General features: G+C 39.2%; 2 protein-coding genes across 2 annotated transcripts; both read left to right on the top strand.

Annotated features, from left to right (window-relative positions):
• Positions 1-605: 605 nt before the first annotated feature.
• LOC139980879 (glutathione S-transferase theta-2-like) lies at positions 606-2,869 on the top strand. Its single transcript, XM_071992877.1, has 2 exons — positions 606-1,571; positions 2,465-2,869. The coding sequence occupies exons 1-2, from the start codon at positions 1,422-1,424 to the stop codon at positions 2,633-2,635; spliced, it is 321 nt and encodes a 106-aa protein (XP_071848978.1). The 5' UTR covers positions 606-1,421; the 3' UTR covers positions 2,636-2,869.
• Positions 2,870-10,122: 7,253 nt separating this feature from the next.
• Positions 10,123-15,454, top strand: LOC139980877 (glutathione S-transferase theta-2-like). Its single transcript, XM_071992873.1, has 5 exons — positions 10,123-10,415; positions 11,939-12,026; positions 12,755-12,911; positions 13,463-13,633; positions 14,224-15,454. The coding sequence occupies exons 1-5, from the start codon at positions 10,304-10,306 to the stop codon at positions 14,425-14,427; spliced, it is 732 nt and encodes a 243-aa protein (XP_071848974.1). The 5' UTR covers positions 10,123-10,303; the 3' UTR covers positions 14,428-15,454.
• Positions 15,455-17,772: the final 2,318 nt, after the last annotated feature.

Genomic DNA, 17,772 nt, shown 5'->3' with positions numbered 1-17,772 from the left:
TTATGGGGGGAGAAAATGGGCAAAGAAAAAATGTTTGAATTTTTACAGTCATGCTCTATTTAGGTCTCACCGATCAAAAATGTCAATTGGTTGACCTCCGGGTGACCTTTGTGTGTGAAGTTACATACAAGTTCAAAAGTTAATTTTTTGACATTTAATGCAATTAAATCTCAATGCCAAGGTGTGACATGGTTGATATTTTGGGACAAGTTGTGAATGGGGTGGTGGAACATTTTGAAACTTAAAGGTCATGTCATCTGAGGTCACCATTGTTATCATATCTGTTGACACGCTTGTAGGTCTCTTATATTTCTTACATTTTCGACGCCATATTTAGATCTCAAAAGTGCCTTTTGATAAAAAATCCGATCACATTTTGTGATCACAAAAGTGTTGGCTATAGTGTTGGTTACTTTATGGGAACATGTAGGACAATTACTTGGACTATTTCAGCCCAATCTTGCTTGATTATATGATGTGTATTGTCATGTACCCCAAGCAAGGAACCACAGTGCCCTTGGGCTCTTGTTAATTCATTTAATTTGATACCATGAGGTTGTCGTGAATTTATGTGCCATGGTGATGGCACGTCGATATATGTTATTTGTATGCAAAATAAAACTGTAGGCTACCCCTCCAGAGTAACTTCAATCAAGTTCACACATGTGCCTCCACATCAGCCTGCAAGAACTTTTGCTGTCAACGAATGAAATATGTCACTGAACTTAATTTCAACAATCGGTGACTTGAGCAAGTTGCATGAGTGTGTCCTTGGGGGGGGGGGGGGGGTTGGCAACAATTGTCGTATCATCCATCACATAACATTGTTGTCAACCCGAACAGATATTCCTTCTTTGAATTTATCCCTTCTAGGTGGTGGAAAATTTAAAAATTACTTTTAATAACTTTTAACTACCTACAAAATGTCCACATTTGTAAGGTAGTTCTAACAAATTTGTAATAAATTCAGTAGCAAAGTTCTCTTGATGATCATTTGACACTCTGGCTACTTTAATTTAAGTACAGAAATGCAAATTGTAAGTAGTAACAATTCTTTTGGCTTTATGTTTTAATTATTATATTAAAAGTACGCTGGATTGAACCTTTCACATCCAATCTGGTACCATTTGCATGTAGGTTACCCCTCAAAATCAAGTTTTCCCAGAAAGTGCAGGGAAACTCCCTCAAAATAGACATCTCCACATATCACCATCTCATCATGGTTTCTCTAGAAAAAAAATATGGTAACCTTACCCTGATCATCTTCCAAATCATGGATCAGCTCTCAATTTCATGCATATTAAGCCTAACTACTGTAGTTTGAATTTTAATTACTTTCTTACTTTTATTATTCCGTCTAGTTTGAAGATGCTTTAGTTCTTAATTTAACCTTCTTATTTTTACATCAGTGGAAAGCATTGATGAAAGGACATAATAACCCCAAAGAAAAGGAAAAACTGGAATTAAATGTCAAGAAAATTACACATATTGTCCAGAAGACATTCTTAGGTGATCAGAAATTCCTCTGCGGAAATGAAATAAGTGTGGCCGACATCTTTGCTGCAAATGAGGTAAACATTTTGTATTCTTAAGAAGAGCTTGTCACATTTGAAAGTTTATCCTGAAATGTTTTTTTAAGGATGTCTTTAATAAATAATTTAGGCTTCTTTAGAGTTTCTGTCATTTTGTTCACATATTGGAAACACATTGCAGAGAGGAGGAAATCTTTTAGTTTTGTTAAACGATTTCCCAGTATACTGTTTCCCTGTGATGGGGGAAAAAAGGATGTTAGTAATATGAAAAATATTTGTCATAAAGAATATGTCAACACATAGGAGCAGGGTTGCCGGATTTTTCTGACGCAACCGCCCAGATTGGCGGCCAAATCGGGTGAAAAAATGCAAAATACGAATTTTCTGTTTTTTTTTTTAAATGTCAATTGACATTGTATATGGGGTAGGAATTGTGTTTGTTCACAATCCGTTGCTATTGGTGTCTCTTGGATAAACATTAGGGATTGAAATGTGGTAACAAACAAATCCAATGTTTCTACCAACACGTAAGTCCAAAGTCAGACTGACCAACTAGAAATGGTCAAAATCAATGTTCTTTGTGGGAATTTTTAGCGACCATTTCTCTTGCATTGGTAGGCCATTCAAAAAAAAAGGCCACAAAGAACCACCGAAAGGCTGTTTGGCTGGAAGTGTCATTTTTTCCTCCACCCAGTGAAATTTGAAAAATGCTAAATGTTGGCATTTCTGGCATGTAATTAGCCAAACTGGTAACACTGCACAGTAGCATTAATGAATTGTGAGTACTACCGTAAACTACAAGTTAATTGTAAAAGAAATCTAAACGTTTCACTAAAAATGTTGCCACTTTTTGTACCGTTTGAGAGTTTTATTTCTAGTATATTTGGGATGAATTGCCGAATATCTTCTTATCTTTTCTTTGGTCCTGACAGATCGTTACTCTGGAATGTTTTCATCGAGATCCGTTTGACGGTTTCCCAAAGTTATCGGACTGGATCTGTCGAGTAAGTGAATCACTGACCCCGTACTTGGCAGAGACGCTAGAGGAAATGTTTGCTCTGTCCGGCCGGGAGGTTCCACCGAGATACACTGGCAAGCAGTAGCAGCAATAGGGCTCTCATGAGAGAGGATAGTCTTGAGGAAACATATCTTTTTTAACCGATGCAAGAGGTCCATATTCTATTAGCATCCGGGTGAAATCTCCGTTCAGTTCCCAGGTACTGTTTTTTTCGAGATATTAACGTTTGCAGTTGACATGCTCAGTACAAAACGTGTATTTGTTGCAAACAGGTCTGATGAGTGTGTTCCTCTCTCATCCATCGAAAGTACATCTTCCTCCGTCTGGAGTATCTTTTTAAACGATGGGATACGCTAAAGGGAAGCTGCAAGGTTTGGAATTCAAACAATTCTGCCAGTGCAACATCATTACTTTACATGATCCAGTTGTCTTTTTGTATTGATTGTATTGCTGACACAGGGTGGTCGCCCATCAGTGGCGTAGCTAGAGGTTTTGGCGCCCGGGTACAAATGTAGAAAATTGCGCCCCCCCCCCCACTACTGAAAGAAAAAATAAATTGCGCGCGAAAATTTTTGGTTATATATTTCGGGCAAGTCGTTACAGCCCCCCCCCCCCAAATCAAATTGTGCTCGTACGCCTATGATATTTCCACCTTTCGAAATCTACTGCCTTGGAACTGTATACTGAAATACCCGAAATTTCCGTGACATGTAGTCATTACAGAATACAGAACAGAATAAAAAAAAAAGGAGAAAACGGTCGAAATGGAATGAAAAGAAATCACAATCTATAAATTTACTAATAAAAACACCTACACTCAGTTCAGATTTTTATTAGTAACTGGAAAATATTCATTCCTGAGGACATACATCAATTTTGTCATGTTTTTCTAAAAAGTGCTTATTTTTTTTACTCTCAGTCTCCCATTTCAGCGACCCCCTAAACCCGGCGCTGGGGGCACATGCCCTCCATTGACCCCCCTAGCTACGCCACTGTCCCCCATTTCTCATCTAGCTGATAGACTATAAAGGCTACATCGATTCAGAAATCAGAAAACCCAGCATTTTCACTGATCATGTACACTATAGATCCAGGGAGTAGGTCTACGGGGCCACGACCAGTGGCGGCGGAACCGGGGGGGGGGGGCTTGGGGGGGGGCTCAGCCCCCCCCCAATGAAAAAGTTGAGGGGGCAAATGCATGATAAGCCCCCCCAATATTTACCAAGGCTCCGAAACGTGCATCTGCCCATTTTTCAATGCATACTTGTCGATCTGTCCGATGCACACGTATACTATATAGGTGTAATAATTTTAGTAATTGCTGGGGGACCCTGGTCCCTCGGCCCGTCCCCTGGCTATAGACCACATTGTCACCCCAACCGCGTCTTCACGCCCCGTGAAAAGTGGAAGCAGTGAGTGTGAGTACCGGTAAGCGTAACACAACTTCGTCTTAGGCCAATGACTTGCCTCATTTCAGCCAGTTCTCCAACATCCCCTTACTTAGTGGCGAAGCGTCCATATATACAGTCAGGGGGCGGATCCCCCCCCCCTCTCCTGACGGACTCAAATGGACTGCTGGCGCCCTTTTCAGCTTTTCACTACTTTTAACTTATTCGCGATTATTGACTATTTTATTGCGCTCTCATATACCTATTGACATTTGTCATATTCTGTTGGTGTAATTTTCCGACAAAATGGCGACGACACCTATTTATTCTCCGTTTATCTGCAAATTAGCAAGGCCCGGAAAGGGTCATTTCTTGCAATCTAGGGAGTAACTTTACTCAAAAATTTTCTGTACGCTCCGCGCCAACCTGTGGTGGCGCTCCGCTTAGATAGTGTCGAAAGCGCCCCTACAGACCATTCTTGCCCCCCCTGACCAATGCCCCTAGCTCCGCCACTGCCCTTACTACACTCAAAAACGTCTTTGCGAGTACACTACGAGTAATAGCTACTCTCTTAAAACACCATCGAATATACAAATTACAATGTTTTTACAGACTTTTACGTGCAATCTGAGAAATTGCAGGCTTGAGACCCATATTTTAGGGCTAGGTATTCGCAGCATAAAACACTCGGGAAGTGCCGTTTCCGGCCATCTGGGGGTTTGAAAAAACCCAAAATTTTCTTGTACGCTCCGCGCCAACCGATGGTGGCGCTCCGCTTAGATAGTCTCCACACATTAGCCCTCCCCCCCAATAATTTTTCCGTTCCGCCGCGCCTGGCCACGACCCTCTCTTTTGAAACCTCTTTGGTACTCAAAATCAAGCTACAAACAGTCCTGAGCATCCTCCTTTTTACAGGAAATCCATCGCTGCATAAACTACCCGTTTATATCTGTAATTTTCTTTGGAGCAGTTTGAGAATCTATGTGCCATAGCCGTTTATAACTTCCATATGAGATATTGCATCATCGATGTACCGGGGGTTGGGATTCAAGTTAGGCAAGTTTTGAACTCTTGTCATCGGTGAAGGTTTGGAGAGGTCATTGCTACGACAGAATGACCATTGAAACTTTATCTGTCAGACGAGAGGTCAGTTTATAAAATAAGCATCATGGACCAGGACTTTGTATACATTTCCCTGTTATACCTCCTCTTTACCAACTCTTGTATACACTGTTACTGAGAGCAAGAAGAAAAAGGGGAAACAAGCAATTGAGCAGCAAATGTATGTCACAACTATTTACTGAAATATTACAAAACTATCAGATTTGGAAATTTCATATTTCTTTTTCTAACATGAATGCAGCTGTTAAAAGTATATCTAAAAGTGATAATATAAGATATATATTTGTAAGACTTAACTCTTTATTTTCCTTACCTCTGTTTTCTTTGATATGGCTGCCATTTATATTCCAGTAGGTATGTGTTAGAGAAGCATTATGGGTAATTAACACGGCTTCCTATTTGAAATCCTCATTTCTTCTATAGTATATTGTGGAAAGGAGAATACATTCTTTATCCATATTCGACCCCGCAACCTTTTTGAACCCAGATGCCCGGATGCCTGCCCCCCCCCCTCCCTCTTTACTCTAACCCTTTCCTCTGGACTGATGCTAATGAATATTCTTGACTAAATAATTCTCGCCATAGACTAAGTTTCAGGAACCATTGTAAAGAACAGTTTAAGAAGTTGTTCCAAAACCATGATAACCCTTCCTTAACAATGAGATTTTATAGTGGTGAAAGCTTCATTCAATTCCTACAATGACTTTTTGGTTTCGATGATAATCGTAACCTTTACATGATGACGTGTGTGTGCGTTTGTGATGCCCAATTTGTAAACAAGATATCTGAAGAAGGGAAGGTCGCCAATTTTATATTTGCTATGTAGAAGTACCACATTGAGTTCAAGAAGCATATTGTTTTTTTTTGGAGGTCAAAGCTAGGTCATTGGGGGTCACCAGGGACCAATTTGTGAAAATCTTGTAAACACGATATCTCAAAAAGATAAGCTTGGGCAAATCTCTTTTTTAATATGTATATGAACCACATTGAGTACAAAAAGCCTATTGTTTTTGGTGAAAGTCAAAGTCATTTGGGGTCATCAGAGGTCAAAATATGAATACCATGTAAACATGATATCTCAATATTGAAAGCTTGAGCGGATCTCATACTTAGTATGAAGGTGTATAACATTGAGTAAAAGCAGCCTATTGATTTTGGTGGAGGTCAAAGGTCATTTGAAGTAAAATGCCAAACACTTACCTCACTTCCCTCTTACCTGTTTCTGTACACACGCACCTTCCAAAACATAATATCGCATGGGAAGCTTGGACAGATCGCATATTAGGTATGTAATTGTACCACATTGAGTACAAGAAACCTAATTTGTGGGCGGAGGTCAATGGTCGTTTGAGTTCACCAGGGGTCAAATTGTGTAAACCATGTTTTACACAATATTTCAACAAGGACAGATGTCATATTTAGTATGTTGATGTATCACATTTAGTAAAAGAAGTTTGTTGTTGCGGTCAATGGTCATTTCAGGACAGCCTGTGTCATTGTGAATTTATTGTTTGTCACATCAAACTGTTTTTCACTGTTTACTAAGATCTAGTATGTATATTGTAAACCCTCACTATACATTACGTCAGATTAATGATGAAAGCTGCTCATGTTTCATCATCGAAACCACAATGCATTTTTCATTCTGGTTTTATGCTGTGTTCATTTAAATTAAGGTAATAAGTTTTGTACCGGAAGTAAATTATACTAGGAGCAAACAAATGTACGTGATGTACGTAATTTGAAGTTTTATTTCGGTAAGTTTTTGTTTGTTTGGCGGAGAGCTAATCGATGGGGGCATAATTGCTTGCCTACACGAATTAACATTGTCCGGTTAAATTGACATTGGGATGAATCAATATTTGAAGCAAAAGTAAATACTAGTGTTGCTACGATAATCGTTTTCAATATCGGTATCGGCCGATATTTGCAATATCGGCAGCATATCGGTATCGGTAAAATTTTGCCTAATTGCCGATAACAGCAAACCGATATTGAACTATTTTTTTCACAGCAGAGCTACTTATTTATACTTGCAATGATTTGTTAATCTGCCCAAGACGATCCATTTCTTTAGCGTCAGTTAAACTCAGATTCATTTTCGATTAATATCCATGGATACCTGACCCTCCTAAACCTATAAAACACGTCTACGGCGCGCGAATATAACCAATGACCTTCGTGAACCTTGGCCTACACATAGCATTAGTGCAGCATGTATACACTGTACTGTTCTAACCATTCATTTTCTCAAAGGCCTCCGTGAAAACCTTGAACATGATGCGTAACTGCACTTGTTCAATTTTCCGCGAACACACTGCCGATTTCCCGCCGGTGTTCGCCCAGCGAACACGCCGAGCACGCGTAGCGTGCGAGCATAAAGGCGTAGTGTCCAGGGGCCCGCCTTAGGGCCTTGGTGGGGTCATGGGGTAGAACCCCTTGTGGGGATCCTGGGGGATAAAGCCCCGAAAAATTGAGTATGCAAAATACTTTTTTTATTTAAATTGTCACGAAACAGATGAAAATTTTAAAATGACAAGTTAGAGTAGCTATATTATGTTATAAAATGAAGAGAGATTTAATCTGTCTTTCAATCTTTAAAAAGTGCAACTTACAAATCTTCCGATATTATGAAACAAACAACGTTCAGCAAAGCCCTGTCTCTAGACTGCCTAACAATGAATAGCGTGCACAATGCGTACATTTTAGCAACTGCGGTGTTTAATCCTATACCCAACTACCGCCGTACATGTGCTGCGAATTTTCCCAGGTACCTTCCCAAACACACTGTGAGCTCATCCCCTGTGTAACACCTGTTTGTTAACATTTTTTGGCAAGTTGCCAGGGAACTTTTCAGTTACGTGAGATCCGTAACCGCCGAGATGGTTAGGCTATTTGCTATACAATTAACTATGGTAGGATATTATTTTTTTCCGTATTTTTGGAAATTCTAGAAAATACTTTCTTTTTTCACCCGCTTAAAAACAGATGTGGTCTTACGGTATATTCATAAATGGATGCACTAGAGCCTTGTTTACATGACATTAGTTGCATTTAGTACGATATGCCAGTTTTGCGTGAATTTTTCGAAAGTGTTTTGCTCGATCTTTCGTAGTATTTGAAAGGTGTACCATCTTACTTTCCGTACACAATTGGTCATTTCTCTACTGATTTTCAGTTTTTTTTTCTCTATACGGTCAAGTGAATAAGTTGTACATTGGGTAGAAACTCAATAAATTATTATTTTTACATTGTGATCAACAGTTCGTAACCTAATTAAGATGCAATTTTGCAAGCATACGTTAACACTGTAGCTACTTGTATGTCTTTACGATGTTAAGGCTAATATTTACTGCGTCCATTTTATTATCGCGTGCAGCGCTGCAGTGAAAAAGATTCTGGTTGGATTTCAATTATCATTCTCTTTTTCAAAATCAGGAAAAAAGTCATTCTTTTCAACTTAGGACAAAAGGAAAACAAATCACCATATTTTGTTGTTTACTTGAAGATTTATTTGTGAATGTATGCATGACTAAAGTACGATTTTGCCTTCATTTTGTATGTTAAAAAATATCGGTATCGTATCGGTATCGGACCGATATTGGGATGATAATATCGGATATCGGCCAAAACCGATATTGGTGATATCGGCGCAACACTAGTAAATACAATTAATTTACGCTGTCCTTAAATTCGTGAGTAAACAATCTTACAGTTTGTGTCAAATTTCCAGCCTTCACATTTCTCAGTTTACCAACTTAAAATGCATTTCCAATGTTTGCCAATGACCAAATTTGACAATCAGTGTAATTCCTTTTTAGGTTGCAAACAAAGAAGGACAACATGTGGTCATTTTGTCTCTGGCATATCGAGAACGGCCAGCAGCGTTGAAACTGAAAATTCAAAGTCCGAAATTTGTGCTTTACACACGATTGCTATCACTGTTGAACACCGCCTGATTTGATGTGAACATTTAGGAGATTAATAGGCTACTTTAAGTCACGTTTTGGGTTATAGCTCGACTTGAGACAAACTGTTAGTGGTCGGTGGCAACGAGGGACTGGGGAAGGTTCCCCATTATGATGTTTGCCCCCTCCTAGTCCCCAATCGATTCCGGTAAAACAAAGCTAAAGCCTCTCCGACCGTGAATTAACCATTGGAGTGCCATTCATGCAGTTATTCTGTTACCGCCACGGGAGATGACAAAGCAGCATCTAGCTATAGCATGTTGCCATACAACGCGGACCAGAGAGAAAACATTGCCGACAGATTTAATATACAAATGTTGCAAACTTAAACTGTCTTCACTTCACTTCACCCCCCCACCCCAACCCCATCCCTCCCTCCCCCAAGAAAACTGATTATAATTAATGTGCCACTGAATAACTTGCCTTGAGCCAAACCATTGAACATATTTCAGACAGTTAAGCACTTAGCGTTTGGAGGAAGGGATAATTTGTGGGCCGCAGTTCCATCTAACATATTCTGATTTATCCTTAAGTTCATCATAACCCCTTCCCCACCCAAATTCCCCTCCCCACTCCCCATAACATCCATACAAAGTAGAGGTTTATTTTTGCTAATAAAGTTTTGCCGGCAGACAAGTTGCTGGAAGAGGTAAGAATTTAGAGCAAAACTTTCAGAAAAAGTCAAACGGATTTTCTTCAGGCTAGCAAAAAAAGAAAAAAAAAAAAAAAGAATTGATATCATCATATTAAATTATGTAAATGAGTTATTTACTTCAGCAGTTTCTGTACATTATGTAACAAACATTCAATTTGTATTTATTAATTAATTTTTTTTTCTTTAGGGAGTCTTCCACTTTGTTAAGCTTTTAAGCTTTATGGAAGACTTCCCTCCGCTTTGTACTTCTGTGGAAAAACAAATAAATAAATAAATAAAAAATTATAGTGTAGACCTAATCGGCTTTTAAGAAGCCATATATGGCTTAGCTATAGCTACCAACTCATGGACCCCCATGCAACTAAATTACACAAGCATGACACAGCAGATTCAAGTTTCTGACCCGTGCGTACTTGAACAACAGATTTATTTACACACAGTACAATATACGCCGAGAGTGTGGAATCATACAGCTTTTAATTGACCTAGACTTCGCTGTGTGCTAGAGCGTTGAAGCGTAAGTGTTCGATATAATAGTGTTTGTACGTAAAGCTTGATGTGCGAAGCATTTCCGCCAGAGCTCAATAAACATTCAATACGGTGGAAGAATTCAACTCAACATGGCGCTACAGTTTTACTACTATCCGTTATCTATGCCATCGAGATCTGTTAGGATCTTTCTAAAGAAAACTGGGCTACTGGTGGAAGAGCATATTATAGATCTTTCTTCAGGTATGATACGGTAGTCTATAATATGTGGTATATAATATATATTGTATATAGTATCATATAGGCTATAGGTCTATCGATAGACTAGGTCGTAAATGCCCATGTCTATAGATAATTCATAATTGTCATACACGCACACTTCATCAATCGTTAGGTGTGCATATACATAGCAGGCTAGTATGTTCAGCACGAGTACAACAGCACTATAAGTATACGGTATAGGAGTACTGTACATTTTTAAATTTCCCTCCAGTTACTGCATACGAGTATTTTGGAGAACAAGGCTACTCAAGCACGAGTACGTCATGTTTGCATTAACTCCAATATATGAGTACGAGTTTTATAGGTAAGCTACGTACGATAATGGACTACTCCCACATGGCCTAATACATTGATACATACAAAAAGTAACAGAGCACGGTTAGTCTACGTTTTGATTTTGCTATAATTGCTGTTGTTCTGATTTGTTATTTATGTTTGTATGTGTGTGGGGTGCGGGGGGGGGGTTGTTGGGGGGTCGTGTGTGCGTGGGGGGGGGGGGGGGTTGTGTGTGTTTATGCAGGAATCCTTGGTTCATTGTAATATTGAAAATAATTTTTTAGAGAATCAGTTTTGTCTCAGTAATGGTTTGATATGGGTAGGGCCTATCGTATACTGGCATTGATCATGGATGCATAAGTAGGCTATATAGCCTGATTATTCTAATATATGAAAAATCGGGATTGATACGGTTTGTTACATACTGGTGAGTCTCCCCTCGCGAGGTGCGTTTTACGAACATCTCAATTCAGTTAGCTGCATATCCTTCCATCTCCGTATAATTTCTGTGTGCACATGTAGATAACTTAGTAAAAGTGATGATGCTGTTATACACGCTCAGCCCGGCTCCGGGAGTAACAGAAATACCGGTTCATAGCCAGTTTAAAGCTGGGAGTTTTCCATAACAACTCCCTGTTTAAAGTTCCCGTTGTTTATCAGTTGGTTCATAAAGATTGTCGGTAGCAGCCGATCCGCAAGTTTTTAGGCTCACCTTGAGGAATGCGTCACGACTGCTTCAGTTACCAATGCCTAATTACCTTCGTACTCATAATAATTAATGAAAGCTAGCTTGGACTATGGATTGATGTTAAAACCATAATAACAATTCACCGATCTCCGTCGACAAGCTCCGAAAACTGTAGAAGAAATTGTCGACGTCTGGGGAAATCCCGCGCGACCCACCGTAAAAATAGAAAGTGTTACGAGGATGTGATAAATAAGCTAGGGCGAGATGTGATTTTCCAATCAACAGAACCCATGCGTTATATACCCTGCCTCTATCTGATTGTTTTGTTCTCATTAATCTGAATCCAGTTTCAGCTTCGGTCAGTACTGAGTGAGCCGGTGAAGGGGAGGCAGGGAGGGGACTTGGTGGACCATCCTTGCAACATATGTTTTTACATTATATATGTGTACAGGGCAACGCTATAGTGGAATAAACTTCAACGTTTAAATATGTGTTATGTTCAAATATAATTTCTCTATAGATGAACAACACTCTCCTGAGTTTCTGAAAATTAATCCGCGTCATTGCGTCCCGGTCCTGAAAGACGGCGACTTTGTTGTCACTGAAGGGTAAGTCAATTTAAGTCGCTAAGAGAGCATGCATGTATGCTACAGAGTCTTCAACTTGAACAAACACACGTTTCTTGAAAATGAGAGAAAGGCCTATCAAAACTAAATTATAATTCGGTAGAAAACGAGGGAGCAAGGCTATGTACTATATAACCATGCACCAAGAGTTTAATTCTAGCTTTGTAATATTTTCCGTACAGTTATAAAATATATAAAACTTAGAAAAGTAAGCAAAAGTGGCCGAAAACGATTCTTTCCAAACAGGCCCACGAATTGACCAAACTCGACGGATGACAAAAACTTTCCACTCGTTTTTATCCCAACACCTTGCAATATATAAAGCCGCATGGCTGAATTATGCCTTGAAGAACTATATACTGACGGAAAGAAGACATACATTTTATGATTGAAATTAAAGAACGTGGTTAACTGACCTCAATTGACATTTAAACTTGCTCAAAACACCTCAGTCCACAAATTCATACATGTATTTATAATCTGTACAATTTCTCCACCGTTAAAAGCAGTTAAAATTTCAACCCCAACCCCCCCCCCCCCAAAAAAAAAAGTTAAAAATTATATGTCTATAAAGGTGAGTCATCTACCATGTATTTGCTTGACGTCGTCATGATTATTATGCTCCCATTTTGTCTTTTCTTACAATTTTCAATATTTTATATAATTGTCCCTTTTCATAATTTTGCCCTTTTCCCCCCTCCATGCATCAGTTGGGCTATCCTTTACTATGTGATTGAGAAATTTTCAAAGGATATCGATGATCATTGGTACCCGAAAGATTTGAGAAAAAGATCAAGAGTGAACGAATATCTTTCGTACCACGATGGAAGCACCAGACAACTGTTTAGCAAAGTTTTTCAAGATGAGGTAGATATATATATATATATATATAGTTCCGTTTCGGTTATTTATTATCTGCTAGGGTTTAAACATCGTTCATATTATAATATGAAAAGATTTACCTTTTTCCGTTACCTGGACATGCTCTACTCAGTGGCGGATTGGCCTACCCTGCTCGGAACCTGTGCGTCGTTTGGTCCGAAGCCCCGAAGGTGCAAATTTCCTCTTTGCGCCAAATGCGCCCATTCCATCGTTGCGCCAAATCCGCTGCTTGTTTCAGAGCCGGCGGTTGGATCACTGAGTGAGTCGAAAGCAATTTATGGCCCAGTCCGCCACTGGCCGTACGCCCCCCCCCCCCTTCTTCGCCCTCGCATTTCCTTATTACCAACGTGTCATGTACCCGCCGACTTCCACAAGTTGAAAGGTTACTGTGCATATAGGTAGGCCCCATCATTTATAGATAGGTGTACTAAAGGAAAACTACATAACCCTACAAACAACCATGCTGCGCATTTTTATTAAAGATAATGAGGTCTTCTCCGGTAACTTTGTTCTTTGTTGTTTGTACCATTTTGCAGTGTCTTTCCAAAATGCGCTCATATTGTAAACCTTCGTCAGAAGAAGATGCCAAAGAAAACGTGAAGCAGATGGAGTACGTAGCAAGCCAACTCCAGGATACCTTCCTAAAGGATCAAAAGTTCCTATGTGGTGACGAAATATCCATTGCTGATATCCTAGCCCTTGCCGAGGTAAAAATAAGAAAGAAGGAAGAAATAATCAAGTTATAAGGCCTGATCTCAGTTTGTTTTTCTGTAAAATTTAGTTTTTTTTTAGAAGGGTAAAAGAAAATTGAGAATTCGTGTCATTATTAACATAATAAACAAAAAATTAAATCTACTTGATGACAATTGGGGGTGAACGACGGTGGTGACAGGTATCCCGTTATTACATGTCCGTCCACCCTATTCACCTCACCTCAACTCATATAGGACTGTATACACCAGGGGTTCCCTAACGGGTGCATGAACATGATACTTGATCTTTACGAAGCACTGTTATGCCTATTATAGTATAATGACTCAGATAGTGTCCCGAAAAGTTGGGGGTTCGTGGACAACTCTGACATCCACAGAGGGGTTCGTGGGGGGGGGGGGGATAAAGTTAGGGACACCCTGGTATACACTAAGCATACACTCTCGAAAATTTGATTTATTTACATTCCATTGATAATCCACGATATATTTCTCTCTGTTTGTATAAACACCGGACCGGATATTGTCCACACATTTCTTCCTTCTTTCAACACTCATGCATATACATATATATTATGCAAATACAGGTCATACAACCAACACTATCAGGTCGGGATACCACCAAAAACCACCCCAAACTGGCAGCCTGGGTCGAACGCGTCAAGGAAAGTCTGAATCCAGAGTTTGATGAGGTCTACAAACAATTCTTTGAGATCCGAAAAAAATTTATGGCCAGCTCTGACCCTTCGGCCTCTATTGAACGCAAAGTAATCCAGCAGAAGTCATCATAGACCATCAATGACAGACAGATAATAGTTCGGAAAATCTGGCGTATTTCTTATTGCCAAATTGTAGAAATGTAGACCAATATATGACTTACATTTTTAGTTACGTAATAAACGGATAGTTAAATAACACTTCATTTGTAGTAGTAGAGTTTCGCGAGGTTTCAATGAACTTCTGACCTCAGCCTGCAGGGTTTTCGAGAGCCAGATCGGACTACGGGGACAATAATTGATGTCACTGAGCCCGTTTTTGAAATCTCCCAATTTTAATCAATTCGTCCTATATTTATGAAAAGGAGAATACATTATCCTTTCTTCCAGACTTCCTATAATTGACCCGGGCCCCGGACTGTATCTCCCCCCCCCCCCCACCACCCCTTCATCTCCTTTCGTCAAACATGTGTGTCCGAAACTGTAGCGAATAATATGTGATTTAACGGTAGAATCCAATGCAGACAATTTCATGTAGCACAAACGTAATGTAATCTAATGTATTAATGATATAATTTTATTACATAGTTTGCTTCGTTTTCAAGTGTTTCATAAGTTTACGCTTAACTTCATCGTTTCTTGTGCCTTTTTGGTGGCTTAAAGTAAGGAATTACATTCCTGCTGCCTGTGTGTATAACATACACGTGTGCCTATGCCATCTGTGACGTCACAAAATGTTTGATAACATTTTGTATTACATTTTAAGTTAAGATATAAATTTGGAAGCGTTCTTTCAGCTGAAAACTTTGTTTATATTTACATTTGCAACAAACAAAACAAGATTCCTACATTCCGAAAGAATGTCAGTTTCTCTTTCTATTTTAGTGGGTAAATTATATTCCATATGATAAATTTGTTGAAGACAATTAACCTCTCAAGTTCCTACTTTTAGTAACCATTATAGACTTTCTTCGTCCTCTCGCTGCATAACCTTCTGTGCATGTATAACCATAATACATTCATAAATGTGTCAACTAACACGTAGAATTATTTTAGAATATTTTAAAAAGAAATTACAATACATCTCAATTTCTGTAAAGTACTCACATCTGTGTAGACAAGTTTCGTTTTTTTTTTCGTTGTTTTGAGAGTTTGTGTCCTCAGACATTACCTTCACCCCCCACCCCACCCCCTATTTCTCTCCATACCCTCCCGTAGCCTCAACTCGCTTAATGTTTTATTGCAAAAAATACGTAAATCGTTCATTAATTTGTTTGAACAATTACCAGATCTTTTTTTAAACCAAGCCCTTTCATTTACAAAAAATTAACATTGATGGCGAGATGGAGAGCATATGTACATAACTCACTGACAAAAGTAGTTTTAACAAAGAATTAAATATGATAACGTATAGTACCAATTTACGTCCAAGCACCCCTTACAAATAAAACCATACCACCAAGGACGATGTGCTATATAAACACCTTCATCAAACGCACCACGCTATAAAAGAAAATATCACGCTTACGGGGCACGTGCCCTCCCCCCAGAATATCGTGCCCCGAGGTCCCCCGACCCCCAAATGCGAATTTTAGTGTTAAATAAATACTCAAACAAAAAACGTTATCTGCTTCAATTAAAAACATAAATATCGGACACACTAAGCTCGAAAATTCTTGAACATAAATTTTCTTAAAGTTGCAAATATAGCACCAGATTGCAACCAAGGACCCTCAATTAAAAGGGAGACACCCCTCCCCTTAGACACCTCCCCCAGGACGGCATTCACAAATAAGCATTGTGCCCCCTTAATTAAGTGCTGTGCTCCCAAAGATTGAAATGTCTGGCAACGCCACTGCCAACCGGCATTTGCAACTACCATCATATCAAAGAATTTGAAGTTAAAACAATTCTACCGTTGGATATAACATTAATGTGTCCCCTGGTTTAACTGAAAGCATAGGCGTAGGAGGCGGGGGGGGGGGGCTGCAGCCCCCCAATCAAACATTTTTTGGTGAAAATTCGGGCAATATGCTGAGAATTTTTCGGGCACCTACTGAAAGAAATATAATTTGCAATGTGTTTTTCAATGGTTAAACTGATATTATTATTATCATTATTATTGTAACGTCTTCCCCAATAATTATAACAATTTTTAAAATTTTTTAAAATAAATGTATGTTTTTGGCATACGATGTAAAAACTGATATGCACATTAACATGTTGAACGCGCGCGGAGCGCCCGAAAAATTTGGTTATATTTGGCAAGTCGTTACAGCCCCCCCCCCCCAAATCAAATAAGGCTCCTACGCCTATGACTGAAAGTAAGGTAACCCGGCCAGTCTCGGCCTTTTGGCTAAGATCATAAATATTTAATATATATTCCCTTTCCCCTGGACTCGTGATACACATTTCACATAACATCGTCATAATCACAAGGTCACAGCCTCGACGACGTAATGGGGACTGGGGAGCTGGCATAAGAGTGGTTTTCGTGCCAATCAGCTCTTTCTTTCGTGACTTTTCTTTCAAAAAGAAGAAGAAGAAGAAAAAAGGACCACAGAACGTTATTTCTTACGTTTGGTTGGCAATTTACGAAGCCTAATACTGAGTATTACTAAGGAAGTATCATCGAAAATAATACAGTAAGACACGACGTGGGCCGGATTAACCAGCACGCTAATATACTAATATTATAAGGTTATAGTTCTTACGCCCTCACTCTTATCCATTATGTTCAGATTCGCAAATGGGGTTGAGAGTGTTTCTGCGGTTTGATTAAATTTCAACTAGTAATTCCTTTCTTTTTTATTTTTCGTTTCAGATGTGCAAAATACGGTATCAAAAGAAACTTTGTTCCGCACAATTATCTGAAAGATTCCGATATCGAAATTCCGAAATGTATACATTTTTGGAGGGTTATATTGTAGTATTTTGGTTCAAATTTGCTGAAAATGATCTCAATTTCAATTGGTGTCCTCGTTTTGATACCCAAACTTCCAATTGGATACTACATCTGAACGAACTGTTAGACCTCAGCCCCCCCCCCCCCCCAAATACGATTCGGGCCTACACCAAAGCTACATTTTTCACACAATGAATGAAAAGTTACTAAGTTATTAATTCATTCAATTTGATACCATGAGGTTGTCATGAATTTATGTGCCATGGTGATGGCACGTCGATATATGTTATTTGTATGCAAAATAAAACTGTAGGCTACCCTCCAGAGTAACTTCATTCAAGTTCACTGTGCTTCCACATCAGCCTGCAAGAACTTTTGCTGTCAACGAATGAAATATGTCACTGAACTTCATTTAAACAATCGGTGACTTGAGCAAGTTGCATGAGTGTGTGTGTGGGTGGGGGGGGGGGGTGGCAAACAACTGTCGTATCATCCATCACATAACATTGCTGTCA

This window comes from Apostichopus japonicus, chromosome 15 (genome assembly GCF_037975245.1).
Source record: "Apostichopus japonicus isolate 1M-3 chromosome 15, ASM3797524v1, whole genome shotgun sequence".
NCBI lineage: Eukaryota > Metazoa > Echinodermata > Holothuroidea > Aspidochirotida > Stichopodidae > Apostichopus > Apostichopus japonicus.
This window is presented reverse-complemented; position numbering and strand designations above follow the sequence as displayed.